Source organism: Theobroma umbraticum, unplaced genomic scaffold, assembly GCF_002168275.2.
Source record: "Theobroma umbraticum cultivar Fairchild unplaced genomic scaffold, ASM216827v3 scaffold_147.0, whole genome shotgun sequence".
NCBI classification, from domain to species: Eukaryota; Viridiplantae; Streptophyta; class Magnoliopsida; order Malvales; family Malvaceae; genus Theobroma; species Theobroma umbraticum.
The window spans coordinates 10,053,621-10,070,550 of record NW_018397259.1 but is presented as its reverse complement, the minus strand read 5'-3'; the positions used below and the strand labels follow the sequence as shown (position 1 = coordinate 10,070,550).

The following is a 16,930-nucleotide window of genomic DNA, read 5'->3' as shown; positions in this document are numbered from 1 at the left end:
GAGGTTCATCCTAAGATAGGCCGCAAAACCCCAGCATTTTCTTTTTCTCATACTTTTTGGTTGTTTATCGATCAAAGATTTGATCTTTACTGAGCAAAATCTGAAACCGAAGGGAAAAACCCAGAGAAGAAAAAGATGTACCGTTCGTCTTCAATTCGACAAGCTCGGCTTTTCTCTACTTCAGCTTTGCTTCAACGCTTTAGCAGCTTCAACTGGGTCTCTCAAGCTTCCTCCAACCGCTCTGGTTTTCTAGGCAAGTTCCCTCCCTACCCCCAACCCCTCCTTTTTTTTTTTTTCCCTTTTTCATTCTCATTTTGATCGCATAAAAAATGAGAAATGTTACAATTATTTGATCGTTTTTAGGTCTTGATTTTCTGCTCAATCTTGGAAATTAAATCATTGGTTAAAAGTTAGAAGCTAAGCTTCTGCAAAGTTTGGAACTTTCATTGAGTAGTTTTGCAAACTGTTGGCGGACAGAATATGAAGTAGCAATGAGCTAACCAGTTGTTATGAATTTAATTGTTTGTAACAAGATTGTGAAATTCCCAAAGAAATGCTAGGAACCCGAACTGACTTTAAGTGCAAAAAGATTATGTTTTGATTCTTGTCAACCCATCTGCTTGTTTTGTCTATTTTTAAATTTTTTATTTCACCTAGGTAAGTGTTGCTTTAAAGGAATAGAATTTATTGTATTAACTAAATGTAGGGTCATTTGAGTAGTTTTTTTTTTTAGATTCTAGGTGGTTGGTTATACTTTCTTGTTATTTGTTGGTGTCGAATAGAAGAAGGTCGCGGCTTGAGGAGTTTTTAGTAATGCGTAGTTTATTAGTTGACAGAATTGATCAAAATTGTGGCATTATGTATTGTGTTCCCTAAACATTAAGTAGCAGTTTCTAGCTTGATTTGTGTGGATTCATTTATTTTGTTTCATATTGGGTGGTGAATGAAATATAAAGTGAAAAACCTTTTCATTGTTTGTTTTGAACCTCCATTGGATATACTTATAAGACTAAGTTGAGCAACTTTGACTATAAATAAACTTGTGATGAATTGATTTGTGGATGTTGTTTGTACGCTAAGTATAATATTGGGCTAAATAACTTATTTGTTGAAAATATTTTTCAATAGTCTTTTTCCCATTGGCCTAACTGATTTTATTTTATAGGTTGTTTAAAGAGTTTCAGTGCGGGTGCACAATTTTCTGAGAATGTTGGAAATCCGGAGATGAATTTGGATCAACAGAGTGTGAACAATAATGTCTCTGCTCTATATGCTTCGGGTTTCCGGAGTTTTAGGCATCCTTCATATCAGAGGAATTTTGAGACAGGAAGGGATCCTTCATATCAGAGGAATTTTGAGACAGGGAGGGATCCTTCATATCAGAGGAATTCTGAGACAGGGAGGGATCCTTCACATCAGATGGATTTTGAGACAGGGAGGGATTTCAAGTCCATGAACTTTGTGAGGAAAGTACTAGATGAAGATGGAAAGAGCATCTTTGGGGGTTCTCAATTTCCTCGATACAAAAATTTTGAGCAAGATGCTGATTTTGTGCATGTAAAGCTTATGCGCAACAATACCTTTGTCACTGTGACAGATTCAAATGGAAATAAGAAATGTGGAGCCTCATCTGGACATTTGTCTGAGCTAAAAGGGGGCGCAAAAGTGTCTCGGTATGCTGCTGAAGCAACAGCAGAACATGTGGGGCGGCTGGCAAGAAATATGGGGATTAAATCAGTTGTGGTAAGAGTGAAAGGTTTTACTCATTTTAAGAAGAAAAGGCAAGCAATCCTCAGCTTTCGTGAGGGCTTTAGTAATTCTCGGTCAGATAATCCTGTTGTACACATTGAGGACACCACTAGACGTCCACATAATGGATGCCGGCTTCCTAAGAAAAGACGAGTTTAACTGCCTTGCTTTGACTAGGGGACCGTACCTTTTTATCTAGGGCTTGCCAGAAGAGGTGGCAAATTTTTTTTCGCAAGAGGTGATAGCATGTTGGCTGATGTGGGGATGATACTCTGTTTTATCAGCTCCCTTGAATCTTTCTTGGTTAGTTTATTATCAGTTCCTTTCAATTCTTTCTGACTTTTGCTTTATTTGTGTCTGATACACTGCTTGTTTGTCATCAGATTTGAGGAAGTAGTTAATGAGATTTCATTCTCACTCTTATCTTACAGAAAGGTTAAATCTTCTTTATACGTGGAAGAGTTAATGTTCTTTATATGTCTTGTTTGCGATCTTATTTTGCTGAACCTTTTCTGTTTCAAGATTAGTACAGGCTACATTTTCTACATTTAAATCGGAAAAAAAAAGAGTGTCGATCATGCCCTTTGTAGAGAATCAATCAGCTGAAAAAATTGCAATTTTCTTTTCCTATTATGTACAGATTATGCACAGAGAGGTATCTATGGTATTCTAGTAATCAATACTCCATTCGTCGTTTTCTTCAGTCAGGATCTGTGAGTGTGGTATTGCCGCTGCTCCATATGATATTCTTAATGAAACACTTGAGGAGATGCATAAAACTCACTCTCATTAAATACTGGTCTCAAATCTTCTTGACACATGAACTTCAAAGGGAATAAAACAAGATGTCCCTTAATCAATTTCAGTCTCTTCCTGGTATCTTCGGTTTCATCCACTCCATTCTCTTTGGTTTCTAGCTTCTCAGGGGCTACACCTAAATCAATGGTGGTGTGCCCAAGTTTCTCCTTCCAAGTGGCCATGTCTTGTCTCAGAGCAGCTCTGTGTTTGACAGGAAACTGATCATATGAGAAAGAAAGGATTCTGATTATAGAACAAAAAAGAGAGGATCTCCCTGCAGGAGTGTACCTGGAGTGCATAACATCATTGGGGATGCAAGCAAAGACATCTTGGAAGATTGTGCTATTGGCCTGCCAGGTTTTTATAGCAATGCAACATTAGTTAAGTTCACAGCAAAAGTAGGCTAAGCACCCCACCCTGCAACCTTGCCTACCAGTATCTTACCTCTGCAGTTGCTAGCCATAGTTGCCGGTAATTTTGTTCCAACACAGGATCACTGATCTTACTGATCTGAAGAAAGTACGAGCATTTAATGGATTATGCATTATTCTAACCATTATTTCACTGGTTCATTGATGAAGATACCCATGAACCAAAAGAATGTTGAGAACCATGAACACATGGAACAAAAAAAAAAAAGGAAAGAGAAGAATGGTCAATGTTAATATCGATCGTTGAACTGACCTCTCTTTGATGAAGGCCAAGGTGCTCAGACCACAGTGAGCACCGCAGGCTATGAGCAAACTTTCCAGCCTTCCAAGGCTCACCATTCATAGTTGATTCAAGAAATTCCTTGTCTTCAATGACTACTCCAATCTGAAACAGCAATCATTGTCAATTACAGGATGAACTTCTCTACAAAAGTCCGGAGACTTTGTTATCTAATGAAGGCAATCATGTTAGATTACGTGTAAAACTCTAATCAAAGAGCTGCATACGATTTTGTCCACACATTTGAGAATATGGTGAGCAAATATGAGCTTAGTGCGATCCCTCATAACCCATTTCAGAGGAAGCATTGTTTTGTGATTCTCTTTTCAAAACATTAATTTATTGGGATATGCAGTATTCATACTTATAAGTTTTTAAGATTTTGCTACTTATCTGATATGAGATTGAAATATTCTACTTACTTGCTCTAAAAGGCTTAACTTGACACTACTCAAGTAATTCTCTCGTATAGTAATGAGGCAATAAAATGTTTATGCATATGCAGTTCTTACAATTATCCTCAATATTCACACTAAGATATAGTTTCCTCTATGCTTCTGGTGACTAACATATGCTTGAAAACTAGCAGTTTTTACTTGATGGCCTATTTCAAGTGATGAGGAACTCCTAAATATTGGGTTAAGTAACCATTCCCATTTGGAACATTTATGTTACAAGAATGCTCAAAGATCAAAAGAAATGCAAAAAGGTACCTCAGAGTCTCTTGATCCGAGCAAACTCCTATCGTTAATATTAGATGAACCAATCAAAGCAATACGATCATCTATAATCATCAACTTGCTATGCACGTAAATCTGTATGATCAACAATGAGAATTTGTTCAATGAATTAACAGGTTACGAATCAAAATCGGAGTTATATCCTGATGGAAATACCTGACTGGTAGCAGCAGGACCACCATCAGAAAGTCTACCATATGATCTCAGACCATAAAAGGAAATGTAATCCCATGTTTTATGGCCAAGTTTTGCGTTCAGATTATGCAATATTGAAGTTTTCTCTCTGGAAATTGTTCGATACTGCCAGTGAACCAAGGCTCTAACAGTTGCTGCTCCAGTGTCATCCAAACCTCCCTGTCTCACCAAGAAAGAAAAGGCTAAGCATCTTAAGAGTTGAAACTAGAACTCAGGATCTAATACAAAGAATTCTACCTGGAAACCTGGTAAGAGTGGTATGACTACAACAACCCGAAAACATTTCTGTTCTTTGTATGCACGCAGAATCCTCTGGTACAATGCTTCCAGGACACGGTTCTGTATAATCTCATCTTCTGCAAGACCTGATATAAAAAATTGATTCTACAAGCAAGCAACCAATAGAAACAGCACGGGTAAGTATAAGAAGTACAGATAAATCATTTTATCCTTGGCCTTGAATTTTTAACTGTGGGTGAAGATGCTACTGCAACTTATGTTACCTCAATGTAAATAAAATGTTCTGCTTTCTCAATCAGGGAACAATAAGCACTATGAATACTATCTTCAGTTTGACTGGTTCCGGCAGACCACTGGCTGACACTTCTGATAACCTGCAAGTTTCATCTGGTTAAGAAATGTGTACGCTAATGAAGTATGAAGGAGTCTAAGAAGCCTAACATTGAGGGATGATGAATGCGTTTTGAACATGGTCATAGTTCTCTAAAACAATTGGATGTGCTAAACTAAGCTGTAGCGTAAGTCTGTGCACGGATTCAAGTATGACAGCACAATCATGGAACGTCATTAATCTAAGTACAGTCGATTTGCGTTCACAGGTAAAGCTAACCTGACAATGACATGCTGTGCGAGGGCCAGTTTCTCCATATTCATCGGCAGAAGCATCATTATTATCATTCACAGTAGTTTCCCACCATTCATCTGAAACTTCCATGTCTGATTGTGGCATTTCATTTGATTCCAGGTTACTTCGAGGATCCATGGAATGGTGGTCATCTGCAGTAACTTTAATTTGTGTGTCTGAACCTAAGGAGTCAACTTCAGAATTGTGGGAATATAAAGAGCTACCATGATCTCCATGTTCTAGAGATAAAGGATCATGCTTACTGAGCAGACCATTTAACTTCCGGTCTCCATTAGAAACAACAAGTCCATCAGATTCCTGGGGCAAAAGCAGTGGGATATCTTCAAAAGGTGACCGTGAAGAAAAGGAATCCTGTCTGCTGAGGTCTATTGGATGGTCTTCTCCCTTACTATCAATGTCAATCTCTCTATTTCCCATGTAATGAGGGAGGACCATGTGGTGTTGAGGCATTAGTAGTGGAATTGTTTGCTCATGTGGAGCTTTATTTCTCTGGAAAGAAAAAGCTCATCTGTTTCAGAAAAATATACTTTGGCAGAGATGAGAAAAATGTGCTGTCTGAAATGAAGGAGACTAACCTTGGCATGGTTCCAACGTTGCACAAAGTGCCTAGCAACATCACGACATGGCGGTCCCCATAGAGCACAGTGGACATCGTGCCATGGCATACGGGGATATTTTCCTCTTTCGAGTTCATCTTTCATTGATTCCTCCCAAGAGTTAGGTTCAGATTCTCTAAACAGAACCATCAAAGAAAGCAACTCATGTCCAAAATTTCTGAAGTGGCCTACCATTTCTTTCAACTTGATATGTTGACAGATTCATTGCATACAATTTTTTATTAATGTATATTTTCTATAATCATCAGCATGCAAAGCTAGTTCTTGCAAATTGTTCCTCATAATTCATTCATTCTGAAGGTGCATACTTGATTCCTTTTAAGTCTTTTGAAATGATTTTTCCAGGAGTATGAAAGAAACACACCTGGGATTGTAGTAGTCCTTTCCAGGCCATGTAATGGGAGGGCAATCTCCCACTCTATGTTCAACTGTGTCATAGCGTCCAAAGCACAAATCTAGACCTCCAATAAAGCATATCTGGTAATCCACAATAACAAGTTTCTCATGATGGGACCTGCATTTAACCATAGCAAAACAATAATCACAATAAGTGCAGATCATTGGCATTTTTATCAGAAATGTGGACTGAATTTTTTCTCTAAACTGCATACCATAAATATATGCCTGTTGACAAATGGTCAGGATAGCGCAGCACCCTCACATTCTCATGAATGTTACGAAGCAATTTCTTGCTGTACAAACTGTTGATTTTCAAAGCAATAGAAACCTCCTTGTAGAGAAGAATGTAAATCTGCATTGCTGATTCTAGTTAATATAGAAAAGGAGCAATCGGAATGATTGTGGGCATATGATAATGATAGATTGTAAAGGAGACCCTAGAGGAGAACAAGAGCAAATTATCACGAATGGCAATGCAGAAGTTGAAATATTTGCACCTGAACTCCTTGCTTGGCTTTTGCTTCTAGTAGGTCATCAAGCCTAGAGGAAGAATTACTTTGAAAAGGGCGTCTCAGGTACAGCTCTGGGCAGAGCCACCAGCCAGTTATGAATATCTGCATATAAAAAAAATTCAATCATTGATGACAAATACAAAAATTGTTTCATGTGTTGGCAAAGGAAGATATGAACCTCTGATTTTGCCTTCTCTATTGAAGAAGCTATTGCTTCAAAAGCAGCTTTACCATCAATAAACCATTGAGCTTGACTCCCATCTTCATTCAAACCTCTTGGAGGAGCAAAGGAACCAAAGCGGTGAGGATAACACCAGCCCTCAGGGGCCCCTATGCCTGCATAGTTAATTGCAGCAACCCATTCTTTGGCTTTGCCATTACTTGTAACTCTAAAATTTATGCTCCGACTTCCACGAGAGACCTTTCCACATTTCCATCATTAGACTTGAATAAGAAAAACTTCTAGTTAAATGTTTTATAGAAAAAAACTTGATTCTATCACAACTACAAGGCCAAGCAATGCGGGTAAATGAGTATGCTGAAGAATGCTGGAATTGAACAATCATGAAAATAAACTAAAAATGCCTTTTCATTGCAAATATTAAATTTCTGAGAAGAGTCTCTCTGCCGCGATTTGAGCTTAGAACAGAATGATGGTGCCTGATATGACTCAAAGGCATGCACTACATATAACATGTTATAGATTTCTCAGGCTACTGCAAGACTGCATAATGTAGTTGCATTCCCTTCTGTGATTAGACCATGACTGGTTACCACATTTACATTTGGGACACATCAATATTCTGCATTCAACAAGAAGGATTATTTTCAACAGAATGAAAAAAATAGCTCACCTTAAATGCATAGAACAAAGGATTACGTTCCTTTATCTGGTCTGCTAAATACACCCGGGACTTCACATCTTCATTTGAGGTTGGTAGGACATCGAAAAAAACTATGTCTAAGAGTTTTGTGTCAAAAGGATCTTCAAGCAATGCCAAGAACCCTGGTTTTAGAACTGCCCACACCTACATGCAGAAACAAGGAGATAACTAATCTGCTGTCATTAGGTGTAGTTCGGACTGCTTAATTATTCCTGAACATAATCAAGCGAGGTGCATAAAGACAACAAGATATGGCTTCAATTTATATTGCAAGAAACCAATAAACAATTGGTAAACTTAAATCCACAGATAGGAGATTTAACTACCTTTTTCCAACTGTTATTCCAGAAACTAAACCACTGGCACGGAAAACATCCAATATCATCATCTCCAGAGACTTGTGATAGATGCTTCACCATAACATACCCTTCTTTTAACTTTGGACCATATTCCCATGAAAATGACAATTTAGAGACCTCCAAAAATTTGCAGACCTGAAATTTGAAACCACCCAGTTACAATAATCTGGGTATAACTAGAGGAACATTGAGGAAAGAAAACTGTAAGATGCTGAAAAGATTGCCTATTGCTAGCCTATTGTCAAATGAATGGTCCAACAGTCCAGGTTACAGAATAAGAGAATCAAATATTAACTCAGAACAAGATTTTATGCTCACCTCTCTAGAATTTACTATATCCATGTTTCCCAGGAAATGATTCAAATAACCTTGCATTGCCACTTTGGCTTTGTCAGAAACGATTTGCTGCCCTCCTAGTGTTGGACGAAGTATAGGCAAAGCAGCAATAGATGGAACATTTCTGAACAAGGACCAAACTGTTAGAACTAGAATAGCAATGGTAGACGAGGGCTCTCTTTATAAAGCAAAACCCAGACAGAACAGTATGTAGTCACCTGTTTCTCGAACTTCCTTCGTGATGTAAAGGAAGGGCTCCATCATCAGGTTCATCATCATCTTGCACTACTGCTACCTGGTCAACTATTCCTAAGCTTTGAAGCCATTCTTTAACCTTTGAAATAAGAATGCATTGATAAACTAGAAGTAAGTTGTATGAATTGAAAACAGAAAGAAGAGCAGAGATCATCATAGAATACATCCTCATGGTGAATTTAAATTCTTTCAACTAGAATGTAAAGTTCCCGGATGAGCTAAGTTGGAAGTGTTAAACTGGACAAGCCTACAACTACAGAAATAGCATAACTGCAAGGGAAATGGAAAAACCTGTTCCTGTTTTTCGTGAAACTCCTCGATTATGGCACGTTTCTTCAATGCGAAGTGTAGATGGAGAACTTGCGAAGCCTTCTTCAGCAATTGCCATTTGAACTGTTAAAAAGAAATTGAGTCAATATGTACATATTCCAGTTGTAATTCTGCTTTGAAAGGCTACTGCCAAAACTCTCAATATAAGTTTAGATAACTGAATCAAAAGCTGGAATTCTAGTAATATAATAACAGAACGCTTCTGATTAACACAAACGGCATTCGGATTCAGGATCTAATAAAACTGCATTTTAGGCTAAGATATTTCCAAATTCATGCTCCATCTATCTTAATGTACGTTGGAAATTTAAGCAAATGAAGAGGGCAATGCGAAACCAACTTGATATAAGTTTCTGTTGCACCTCTCTAACATATATAAAAAGGAAAAAGAATTGTTGCCCAAATATTCAAATATAATCTTTATAAGATATGTTCAAATATGACAGATTGTTCGAGTTTAGGCCTTGTCTCCTAGAGGACAATTAGCCTTCTCAACAATAAAATCTCATTACATTTGCAAAGATATGGTAAAATCAGGGTATGGAGCCCTAATAATTAATAATTTGCAGATCAAACTCCCTAACTGAATTGGATGAGAAGAGGGGAAACACTAAAATTTTCTGAAAAGAGTAGATTATTTGCCTTGAGGTTGCGTCTCTTTTCCATTAACAGTCAACTATCTTATTGTTGCAGAAGGGCCAACCCCAGTTCCTTAGTGTGAAAAAAGGATAGCAGTCTATTGAGAAAAACTCTTACATAGACAAAAAGAGAGAAAAGAAGAGAGAGGGAGTGCCTGTTTGTATTGAACTTCAATGGTGTAAGACAGAAGCATGGGACTCATGTCTCCTGTATCAGGCCTGGAAACAGATACAATCATTGCCTTGGGAAGTTCTTCGAAAATCGAATACTTTTGGCCGCATTGTCTGAAAGAACTAGACCATGGCAAGGCCGCTGTTGGATTATGCATTGTCTCGTCAGACCGCATAGCATCACCTGCAATGAGTCTCTCTGAAGACATGGAAAACTCCTTGCCGAAATCCCAACAAAACCTGCAAGAATTCGTGTTGGCATGTCCTTCTGACACTTGCTATAAAAAGAAGAAGCCAAAGCTTTCTTTGCTTGTGGAAAGAAAACTTGCAGAAAGAAAAGAGCAATAGTTTATGCAGTTTCCTTTCAGTTAATATTACCAGACTTTGAAGGTTATATTTACCGGGAAGAGAAGAAAGTGGTGCTATCATGACTTGAGATTGCATGGAATTCTTTTGGTCAGATGAGATGAGCCGGCGACACGTCAGATGACAACAGGTTTGCTAGCCATGTGTCATGTTTTAAACCCAGTTGCATGGAGATTTGACTGATTTTCCTGGCCACAAAGAGAAACTAAAATTCCTTTTACTTATTTTATCCGCTAAGCAAATTCGTTTGAACAGCATCTTATAAGACGGATTTCGGTAGAATTCATCATTAGAGTGATGTTAAAAGAAATCCCATTACGGCTTTAGATTGAATGTTGGTCTCGTCCCGTGAATCAAAGATTCTTTCATAGCCCATGTTGAGAGAATGAAGCAGCAGGTAATTTAGTCAAATTGGACTCTGATATCATGACATTTTATCCCTAAGTTCAAAACTGCAGCTTAGCACGGCATATGCTGTGGCAGTATCGCTTCTAAAGAATATCCTTCTCTTTTTGTGGTGCCACAGGAGAATATGCTGAAAGGGCATATGTTTGAGATCCCCATATGCTTAAAACTCGTCTTATTTTAACCCAGGAAAAAAAAACAATAATGATTGGCAGCATCTGCGAAGTATTTTTTAAGTTGATTCCGTGTTCCATTCCAGGAAAAGAGAAAAGAAAAAAAAAATTAATGCTAATCATAAGTATTTTGTCCTGTACGGCTAAATCATTTGATTCTATCTTACCGTACATAAGAGATTTATGAATCTCATATTTACTGTGCAAGGTAAAAGCCACCCTAAGGGGCAAGGCTGCTGTGTTCCATACCATCCCAAAAAACAAACCTGAAGCCACGGCTAGTTGTTACCTGTTTACGGAATTATCAAGCAGCTCATTTCGGATGAGGCCAAAGTTGAAATTCCCTAGAGTTGTGGTTTAAGATAAATTTTATAAAGTGAAGGACATAAACTGCCATGGGTTACCTTGAGAACTAATTGGTCACTGTGAACCGGCTCCGAAGCTTGTCTTTTTTTAAATGTCAACCATCCATTGCTCACAAACTTGGATGATTCCTAGCAGTACTGACACTGACTCTTGTCTAACCTTCATGAACAAATGACGATCAGTCCATTTCAGAGAGAAAATTGAGGCACCCTCTCGTTGCTTCTTGATATGAAAGCTCAATTCTCAATTCTATGCAGAAGTTGTTTTTCAACTGCCTGCTGTTAAAATCTTTCAATAAATCAAAGCTTTGTATCTTTGGATAGAGTGGGATGATGTGATAAGGATTAGACAATGACATTTAGTTGGTGTTAAGACTGATCTGAAGCATTTTTTATCAAATTTTTATGACAGATAAGTTTCTCTGTTCAAATGAAAAATCATTAACAGCTGAAGCACATGATTTTCCTACAGAAATATAGCAATATCATAGTTTACAGAGAAACTTTGTGTCCGGTTCTTTTGATTGTAGTGGTAGCCAGAGTTTCAAAATGGAAGCTGAAACAGACAACAGAGAAAAAAGCGCAAAGAAGTAGAGGTTTTGTATTGATGTATTGATTCTGCACGAGTCAGAATTTAATAAATCACTATGCAACACTGAATTGCAGCAATGTAACCTGGGTTAAATCATTTACAATGCTTTGCAGATTGTCTTCTTCAGTACTCCTAATTAAATAGGCAAGAACAGTGCATACTGAGAATATAAAATATTGAAATGTATGATACAGCTTTTGTTATTCACATATTATATCAGAATCCAGCTCACCTTACCTCATTGATGTGTCGTTTATGGTGATCTAATAATTTTTTTTTCCCTGAAACCAACATTTATATTCATTTTCACGAAGCTTGAGCAAAGTATTTCACTCAGGGCTCCAATTTCGACAAAGACAGTGAACCTTGGCAAGGGAAGCCATATAATCATCAGACCTGAAATAAAATTGGGCAATGTGTAACAATGTTATATGACTATTAGTTGCAGTGGCCAGAAATGGGAACATATTCTCAGTTCAAACCTTTGTCCATAAGGAGACTGACATGCTGAAAGCATGTGAACTTTGGCTGCATCTGGTTTCTTCTGCAAGGTGAAAAGCAGTAATCAACAATTCCAAGAATACGAACAATTTGTAAGCAATGAAAACGTGATAATCAGTCTTGCTTGAAACATCAAACATGTTCATGGGTCATTAGCATTTACCAAGTATTACAGACACTTTCTAAAGATAGCAAATTGAAGGATCAGAACAAACCTGAGATTCATAGTAAAGCCCAGCATATAAAGAAGCATAGAAATACTCATTCTCCTGGCCATTGGAGAATGCAGCAACGAGCTACATAGCAAAATTAATTGTTTAGTTAGAAATTTGGAAATAAAAGCAAATGTTACTTTGGTTACTTGTTTTGAAATTAGTACAGAAAGGGAGAGAAAGCGAGAAAAGGGGGTACAAAGCATGGCAACAAGCAAATTTGAAGTTGTCAACTTAATCAATACCTTTTCTGGATCACCTCCATCTTTAAACATGTTATAAGCTTCTCGCATGACAGGTCTTGGATCTCTGCGAACCTGCATTTAGACAATAATCAATTACACTACTTGCACTGGTCTATCCATTTAAAATGTGGATCAGTATAAGGTTCACTTATATATAAACACGCACACACGTACTATTCCCTCAACCTTAAACACAATGTAGCTATCACTTTTTGCAATCAGTACAACAACAGCTCATCTAAACTCATCACGACTATGATGCTGTGCTCTAGTGTTGGATACTCTGAGTGGTGAATGATGAGGTGATACATAGTTTTTTAAACGTTCAAAAGCTCATTCGTCATAAGGCTTACTTACTACCTTATTAGCCTTATGTATTCTATACGCACGTACCTCCAAAAAGCTTTGCCTTGCACCATCTACTCCATATAATTGAGCTTCACATAGAAAGCACCATATTGATTCCTCAGTATCATTTGGGTTCTGTGCAACATCTAATCTAAACTGCTCTGCACCTTCTTCATACCTAAAGAGAACCAAAACCCCACCTCAATCTCTTCACAATTTATACCAAATACTGAACACAACAAGTATTTCCCCCTTTTACTTTGGTCCAAGAAAAATGAGAAGAACAAACAAAATCAAAACATAAAACATAAAATCAAGCTCTATTAAGCATAAAAAAGATCAAAATTTGTGAAATTTCATTCCTTTTCTATACAATGATTAGCATAAGCAGAGCAAAGGAAAATGCAGAAAGATAGAACTAGTACCTCTCAAGATAGTACAATGAAAGCCCCCTTTGCCAAAGATCTATCATGGACATTGTAATAAAAAAATAAAATAACAGGCATTATTAAATGACAAAAAAAGGGACAATCTTGAATCTTATGTTGGGAACTTACATGCCTTTTGTCGAGGATCCAACTCAATTGCCTTGTCAAACTCCGCTAAAGAACCTGACACATCACCCTAACAAGAATAAAAAAAAATTCATAAATAACAGAAACAAAAACGAAGAATCAAATGAAACTGAAAGAAGAAAACATGTTTTTTACCTGTCTGAACAGTAGCATTCCACGTCTTATGGCCATTACAGCTTCCCTCGCATTGTTATTGCCAGTCAAAGCATCCCAGACTCCAGAAACTGAAGGGAGAAGGAACAATCTTCTGGAGGACGTGAGACTGAGAGATGGGGGTCGGAGATTATGGACTCTTGAGCTGTAAAACAATGGTTTGGTCTGGAAATTGAGTGGAAAAAAGGGAGAGAAAGAAGAGTGGCGATGAAAGGAAGAGAAGGATAAGGAAATGGTGGGTTTTAAGTGTTGAGTTAAAGCCATGGATGTCGAAAGAAGAAGAAAAGATTGAAGATTTGCGGCTAGTGCAAGAAACTTTCAACCAAGATGGACAGATAAGGCGCCAAAAGGCAACGGAAGGTTAAAAGAACCAATTACCAGCAAATGCTAACCAGGTTTTTGGTCTACGTATCCAAAAAATTGGTTAAGAATCTTGGGCTAGTTTTCATGCAAAAGGGACCTTGGACTTTGGGGTTAAGGATCTTGGGTTTTCTTTCATGCAAAAAGGGACCTCAGAGTCTGGGAGTTAAGGATCTTGGGCTAATTTTCATGCAAAAAGGTTGCTTGGACTTCGGCTCTTATTCATTATTGGCTGTAATAGCACGTTTTGCTTCCCTGAAATTTACTCTTATTTACCTCAAACTTTCACAGCATATTTAGTTTGGTGGAATGGTTATTGTATTCGATCGTTGTTCCGAGTGAATAATCCTTCTCGTATTTAGTTCATTTTTTAAGGATAGAATGACCATTTCCTTTACTTTTTGAATAGCTAATATCAATTTTCTCTTAATATTAACTTTGTATGAGTCAGAATAGAATAAAAAAATGTTTCTAGATAAAAATATCATAATCATTTTGTGAAACTACTATCTTATAAATATTAAAATCTAACCGTAACACATAAAATTCCCTTACGATAAATCCAAAATTGCAGAATTAACCCAAGATTGCAGTGCAGAAATTAAGCAGTGCTTTCCACAAAATTTGCATAGAGAGTCGAAAATAAAAAGTCAGGTTCAATTGATATACATATATTTAATTTCTTGTTTCAAATTCTCAATGAGAAAGGAACCAAGCGAACCAGATATGAGCAATTAGGAAGCAGCCATCAGCCGTCAGGCAAATGACTGCATCTATATATTCTATTGGTATAAAATATGCACGGTTGTCCAAGTTATTTCAAGCAATGCCCTCAAATTTGAATATCTTTCAGATTAATCTTACCGCTATTCTTAATTTCTATAAAAATTAAAAATTTATGAGTAAAATTACTAACACATTTAAGTTTTAATCATAATTTTATAAAGGTTCATTAGTTTTAAAAATGAACAATCCACTCCAAAAAAAAATCTCCCCTAAACACATAATTTTAATCATTAGTCAATCATTAATATTTCTACTTATTTGATAAAGTGATAATATTAAAAAAATAATTTATATTTAATTAATTTTTAAAATTACCAAATTATAATTTTTTTTTAAAAAAAATCTATTATACCTTTCACTGACACACTACCATTGACTAGATCTTGTCAGAGAGTATGCATCTCGATGCTTCTCTGAGGAGCACAATCTAGGGAGCATTAGGGAGATTGGTGCTCCCTTGGAGAGATCCGGTTTGATTTGGTTACGAGGTGGTTGGCCAATGGAAGGGAGATTTGCTGGCAGAGTAGAGAGAAAAGAAAATAATAAAAAACGAAAAAAGAAATTTTAAATATTTTACATTTAGACATTAATTTCGTTTATTTTATAAATTAATAGATTCATATAAAATTATAATTAAAACTTGAGACGTTAGTGTATTTTATCTAAAATTTATATATGCAACATCGAACATAGCATATTATTACAAAAAAGGACCCGTATGATAAAGATAACATTTTCCCTTTGATTTTGGCTTTTGCAAGCTTAATATATAGTAATTATATCATCTAATTATATCCAAGATATTTATTTTTATTATCAAAACTCTAATTTTTTAAGGTGAATTAGCAAAACAAGATTCATTTTTTTTTTAATAATTAAAGGAGGGAAGATTTGAACTATACTTTTTAGGTAAGAGATCATGCACTAATTAATGAGTTAAATGCTCGAGTGCAATAAAACAATATTAAACTTGATAATTGTTGGGATGAAAAAATTAACTAAAAAGGAAGATGTTTCGATGGTTTGTTGTCAATGTGGGGAAACGTTTTGACCTTTCAGAAACGAAATATGAAAGGCACATACCAACAAATTGAACTTTAATTGGGGCAGATCACCACACATCCGGCTTTGTCCTGTGATCAACGCCTAACCTACTTAAAAGAAGTTAGATATTTTCTTTATGAATCATTAGTTTTGCATGTCTGAATATGGATTGCAGGAAGCGAGTTTATTGAATTATAACCACAAATTTGCAGATCCTTTTTTTGAGTAGGGAAATACATTTGTCATTGAATCAAATTATTGATTACACAATTTAATGTTTCTAATTTTTTTAGATGTAAATGTTGAAGAAAATTATCAATTTGAGAAATTTTTATTAGTACTAATTTTCTTTTAGAGTAAAACAAACCAACAAATACCAAAAGTTTTGCATGTCTAAATATGGATTGTATGAAGTGAACTTATTGAATTAAGCCACAAAATTTTAAATTCACTTTTTTTGAGTAAAGAGATACATCTGTCTATCATCGAATCAAATTATTAGGTGCATGACCTAACGCTGTTAGTTTGTTAAACATAGATCTCGAAGAAAATTAAAGTTATTACTAAAGACTAATTTTCCTTTTAGCATAAAACATATTACCAAATACCGAAATTTTGGGTATCTAGATAGTTGTAAGATAATCAAACTATAGTAATCTCCACCACCCTTGATCTTCTATCTTCAGACAAGGAGTGAATAGAAATTTCTCTCATCAATAGACTTGTTGGGACTTGGGATTTGTCTTTTCCTCAAACAAGTGTGAGGAACAAGAAGAATAACTTAGTTTAGTCGATTACCTTAGGGATCTTCAATGCTAAAGAAACATGAACACATTGTCCACGAGTTAGAATAAAGTTTATTGTCGTACTAAGCGGGTCATTCACCTTCAAGTGGCCCTGTTCCTAGCAATAATAGCTTGAGGCTTTCTTATCTACGTTTTAATAGTATTTAATATTCAATAGTGTTTGTTACCAAGGAATAAGATGCAGTATTAAGTCAAATTTATTACATTGATTACGGAACATCGGTATATTCTAGAATCTAAATGTCACTTTGGAAAATTTTAATACTTTTAAATTTTTCTTTCCAATATAAACCGAGCAGGTTACCAAAAGATTTGGTAGAATTATAAGTGGATTAAACTTTTTCCTTGGATTGATTACTTGCAAATTGTGTGCCACCCCTTGTTTTGTTCTTACTAACAGAAAATTTGGTAGAATTGTA

General features: G+C 36.2%; 3 protein-coding genes across 7 annotated transcripts; 1 reads left to right on the top strand and 2 right to left on the bottom strand.

Moving 5' to 3' along the window:
* Positions 1 to 60: 60 nt before the first annotated feature.
* NFD3 (Ribosomal L18p/L5e family protein) lies at positions 61 to 2,527 on the top strand. Of its 2 annotated transcripts, XR_002445091.2 has the most exons (3): positions 61 to 253; positions 1,166 to 2,052; positions 2,390 to 2,527. XR_002445091.2 is itself a non-coding variant. In XM_021426944.1 (2 exons), exons 1-2 carry the CDS (start codon positions 136 to 138, stop codon positions 1,906 to 1,908), a joined length of 861 nt encoding a protein of 286 aa, XP_021282619.1. In that variant the 5' UTR covers positions 61 to 135; the 3' UTR covers positions 1,909 to 2,183. The 2 variants fall into 2 exon arrangements, 1 of the variants encoding a protein (XP_021282619.1); XM_021426944.1 differs by lacking the exon at positions 2,390 to 2,527 and having other exon boundaries at positions 1,166 to 2,183.
* On the bottom strand, positions 2,499 to 9,979 carry LOC110415329 (phospholipase D zeta 2). Of its 4 annotated transcripts, none has more exons than XM_089783361.1 (20): positions 9,565 to 9,979; positions 8,733 to 8,834; positions 8,405 to 8,520; positions 8,169 to 8,310; positions 7,818 to 7,985; positions 7,462 to 7,635; positions 6,786 to 7,028; positions 6,593 to 6,709; positions 6,308 to 6,447; positions 6,061 to 6,210; positions 5,655 to 5,811; positions 5,044 to 5,568; positions 4,697 to 4,807; positions 4,431 to 4,577; positions 4,155 to 4,352; positions 3,972 to 4,073; positions 3,208 to 3,363; positions 2,992 to 3,057; positions 2,836 to 2,897; positions 2,499 to 2,748 (listed from the first exon to the last, which is right to left on the bottom strand). In XM_089783361.1, the coding sequence occupies exons 1-20, from the start codon at positions 9,787 to 9,789 to the stop codon at positions 2,499 to 2,501; spliced, it is 3,351 nt and encodes a 1,116-aa protein (XP_089639487.1). In that variant the 5' UTR covers positions 9,790 to 9,979. The 4 variants fall into 4 exon arrangements, with proteins under 4 accessions (XP_089639487.1, XP_021282621.1, XP_089639486.1 ...); XM_021426946.2 differs by having other exon boundaries at positions 3,232 to 3,363; XM_089783360.1 differs by having other exon boundaries at positions 2,499 to 2,897; positions 3,232 to 3,363; positions 5,044 to 5,240; positions 5,322 to 5,568.
* A 1,512-nt stretch (positions 9,980 to 11,491) lies between these two features.
* LOC110415741 (Tetratricopeptide repeat (TPR)-like superfamily protein) lies at positions 11,492 to 13,836 on the bottom strand. Its single transcript, XM_021427443.1, has 8 exons — positions 13,498 to 13,836; positions 13,345 to 13,411; positions 13,213 to 13,252; positions 12,833 to 12,965; positions 12,440 to 12,511; positions 12,198 to 12,278; positions 11,964 to 12,025; positions 11,492 to 11,877 (listed from the first exon to the last, which is right to left on the bottom strand). Exons 1-8 carry the CDS (start codon positions 13,777 to 13,779, stop codon positions 11,811 to 11,813), a joined length of 804 nt encoding a protein of 267 aa, XP_021283118.1. The 5' UTR covers positions 13,780 to 13,836; the 3' UTR covers positions 11,492 to 11,810.
* Positions 13,837 to 16,930: the final 3,094 nt, after the last annotated feature.

Bases quoted from the DNA above. Each gene is read 5' to 3' on its own strand.
- LOC110415741 (XM_021427443.1), bottom strand. From the start codon at position 13,779: ATGGCTTTAACTCAACACTTAAAACCCACCATTTCCTTATCCTTCTCT. The intron at 12,512-12,832 runs GTACGTGCGTAT...GTCTAAATGCAG, and splicing joins CAAGGCAAAGCTTTTTGGAG to GTTCGCAGAGATCCAAGACC. The intron at 12,026-12,197 runs GTTTGTTCTGAT...TTCACCTTGCAG, and splicing joins GGCTTTACTATGAATCTCAG to AAGAAACCAGATGCAGCCAA.
- NFD3 (XM_021426944.1), top strand. From the start codon at position 136: ATGTACCGTTCGTCTTCAATTCGACAAGCTCGGCTTTTCTCTACTTCA. The intron at 254-1,165 runs GCAAGTTCCCTC...TTTATTTTATAG, and splicing joins CAACCGCTCTGGTTTTCTAG to GTTGTTTAAAGAGTTTCAGT.
- LOC110415329 (XM_021426947.2), bottom strand. From the start codon at position 9,789: ATGTCTTCAGAGAGACTCATTGCAGGTGATGCTATGCGGTCTGACGAG. The intron at 7,636-7,817 runs GTAGTTAAATCT...TTCTGCATGTAG, and splicing joins GGAATAACAGTTGGAAAAAG to GTGTGGGCAGTTCTAAAACC. The intron at 6,710-6,785 runs GTTCATATCTTC...TTTTATATGCAG, and splicing joins TAGAGAAGGCAAAATCAGAG to ATATTCATAACTGGCTGGTG.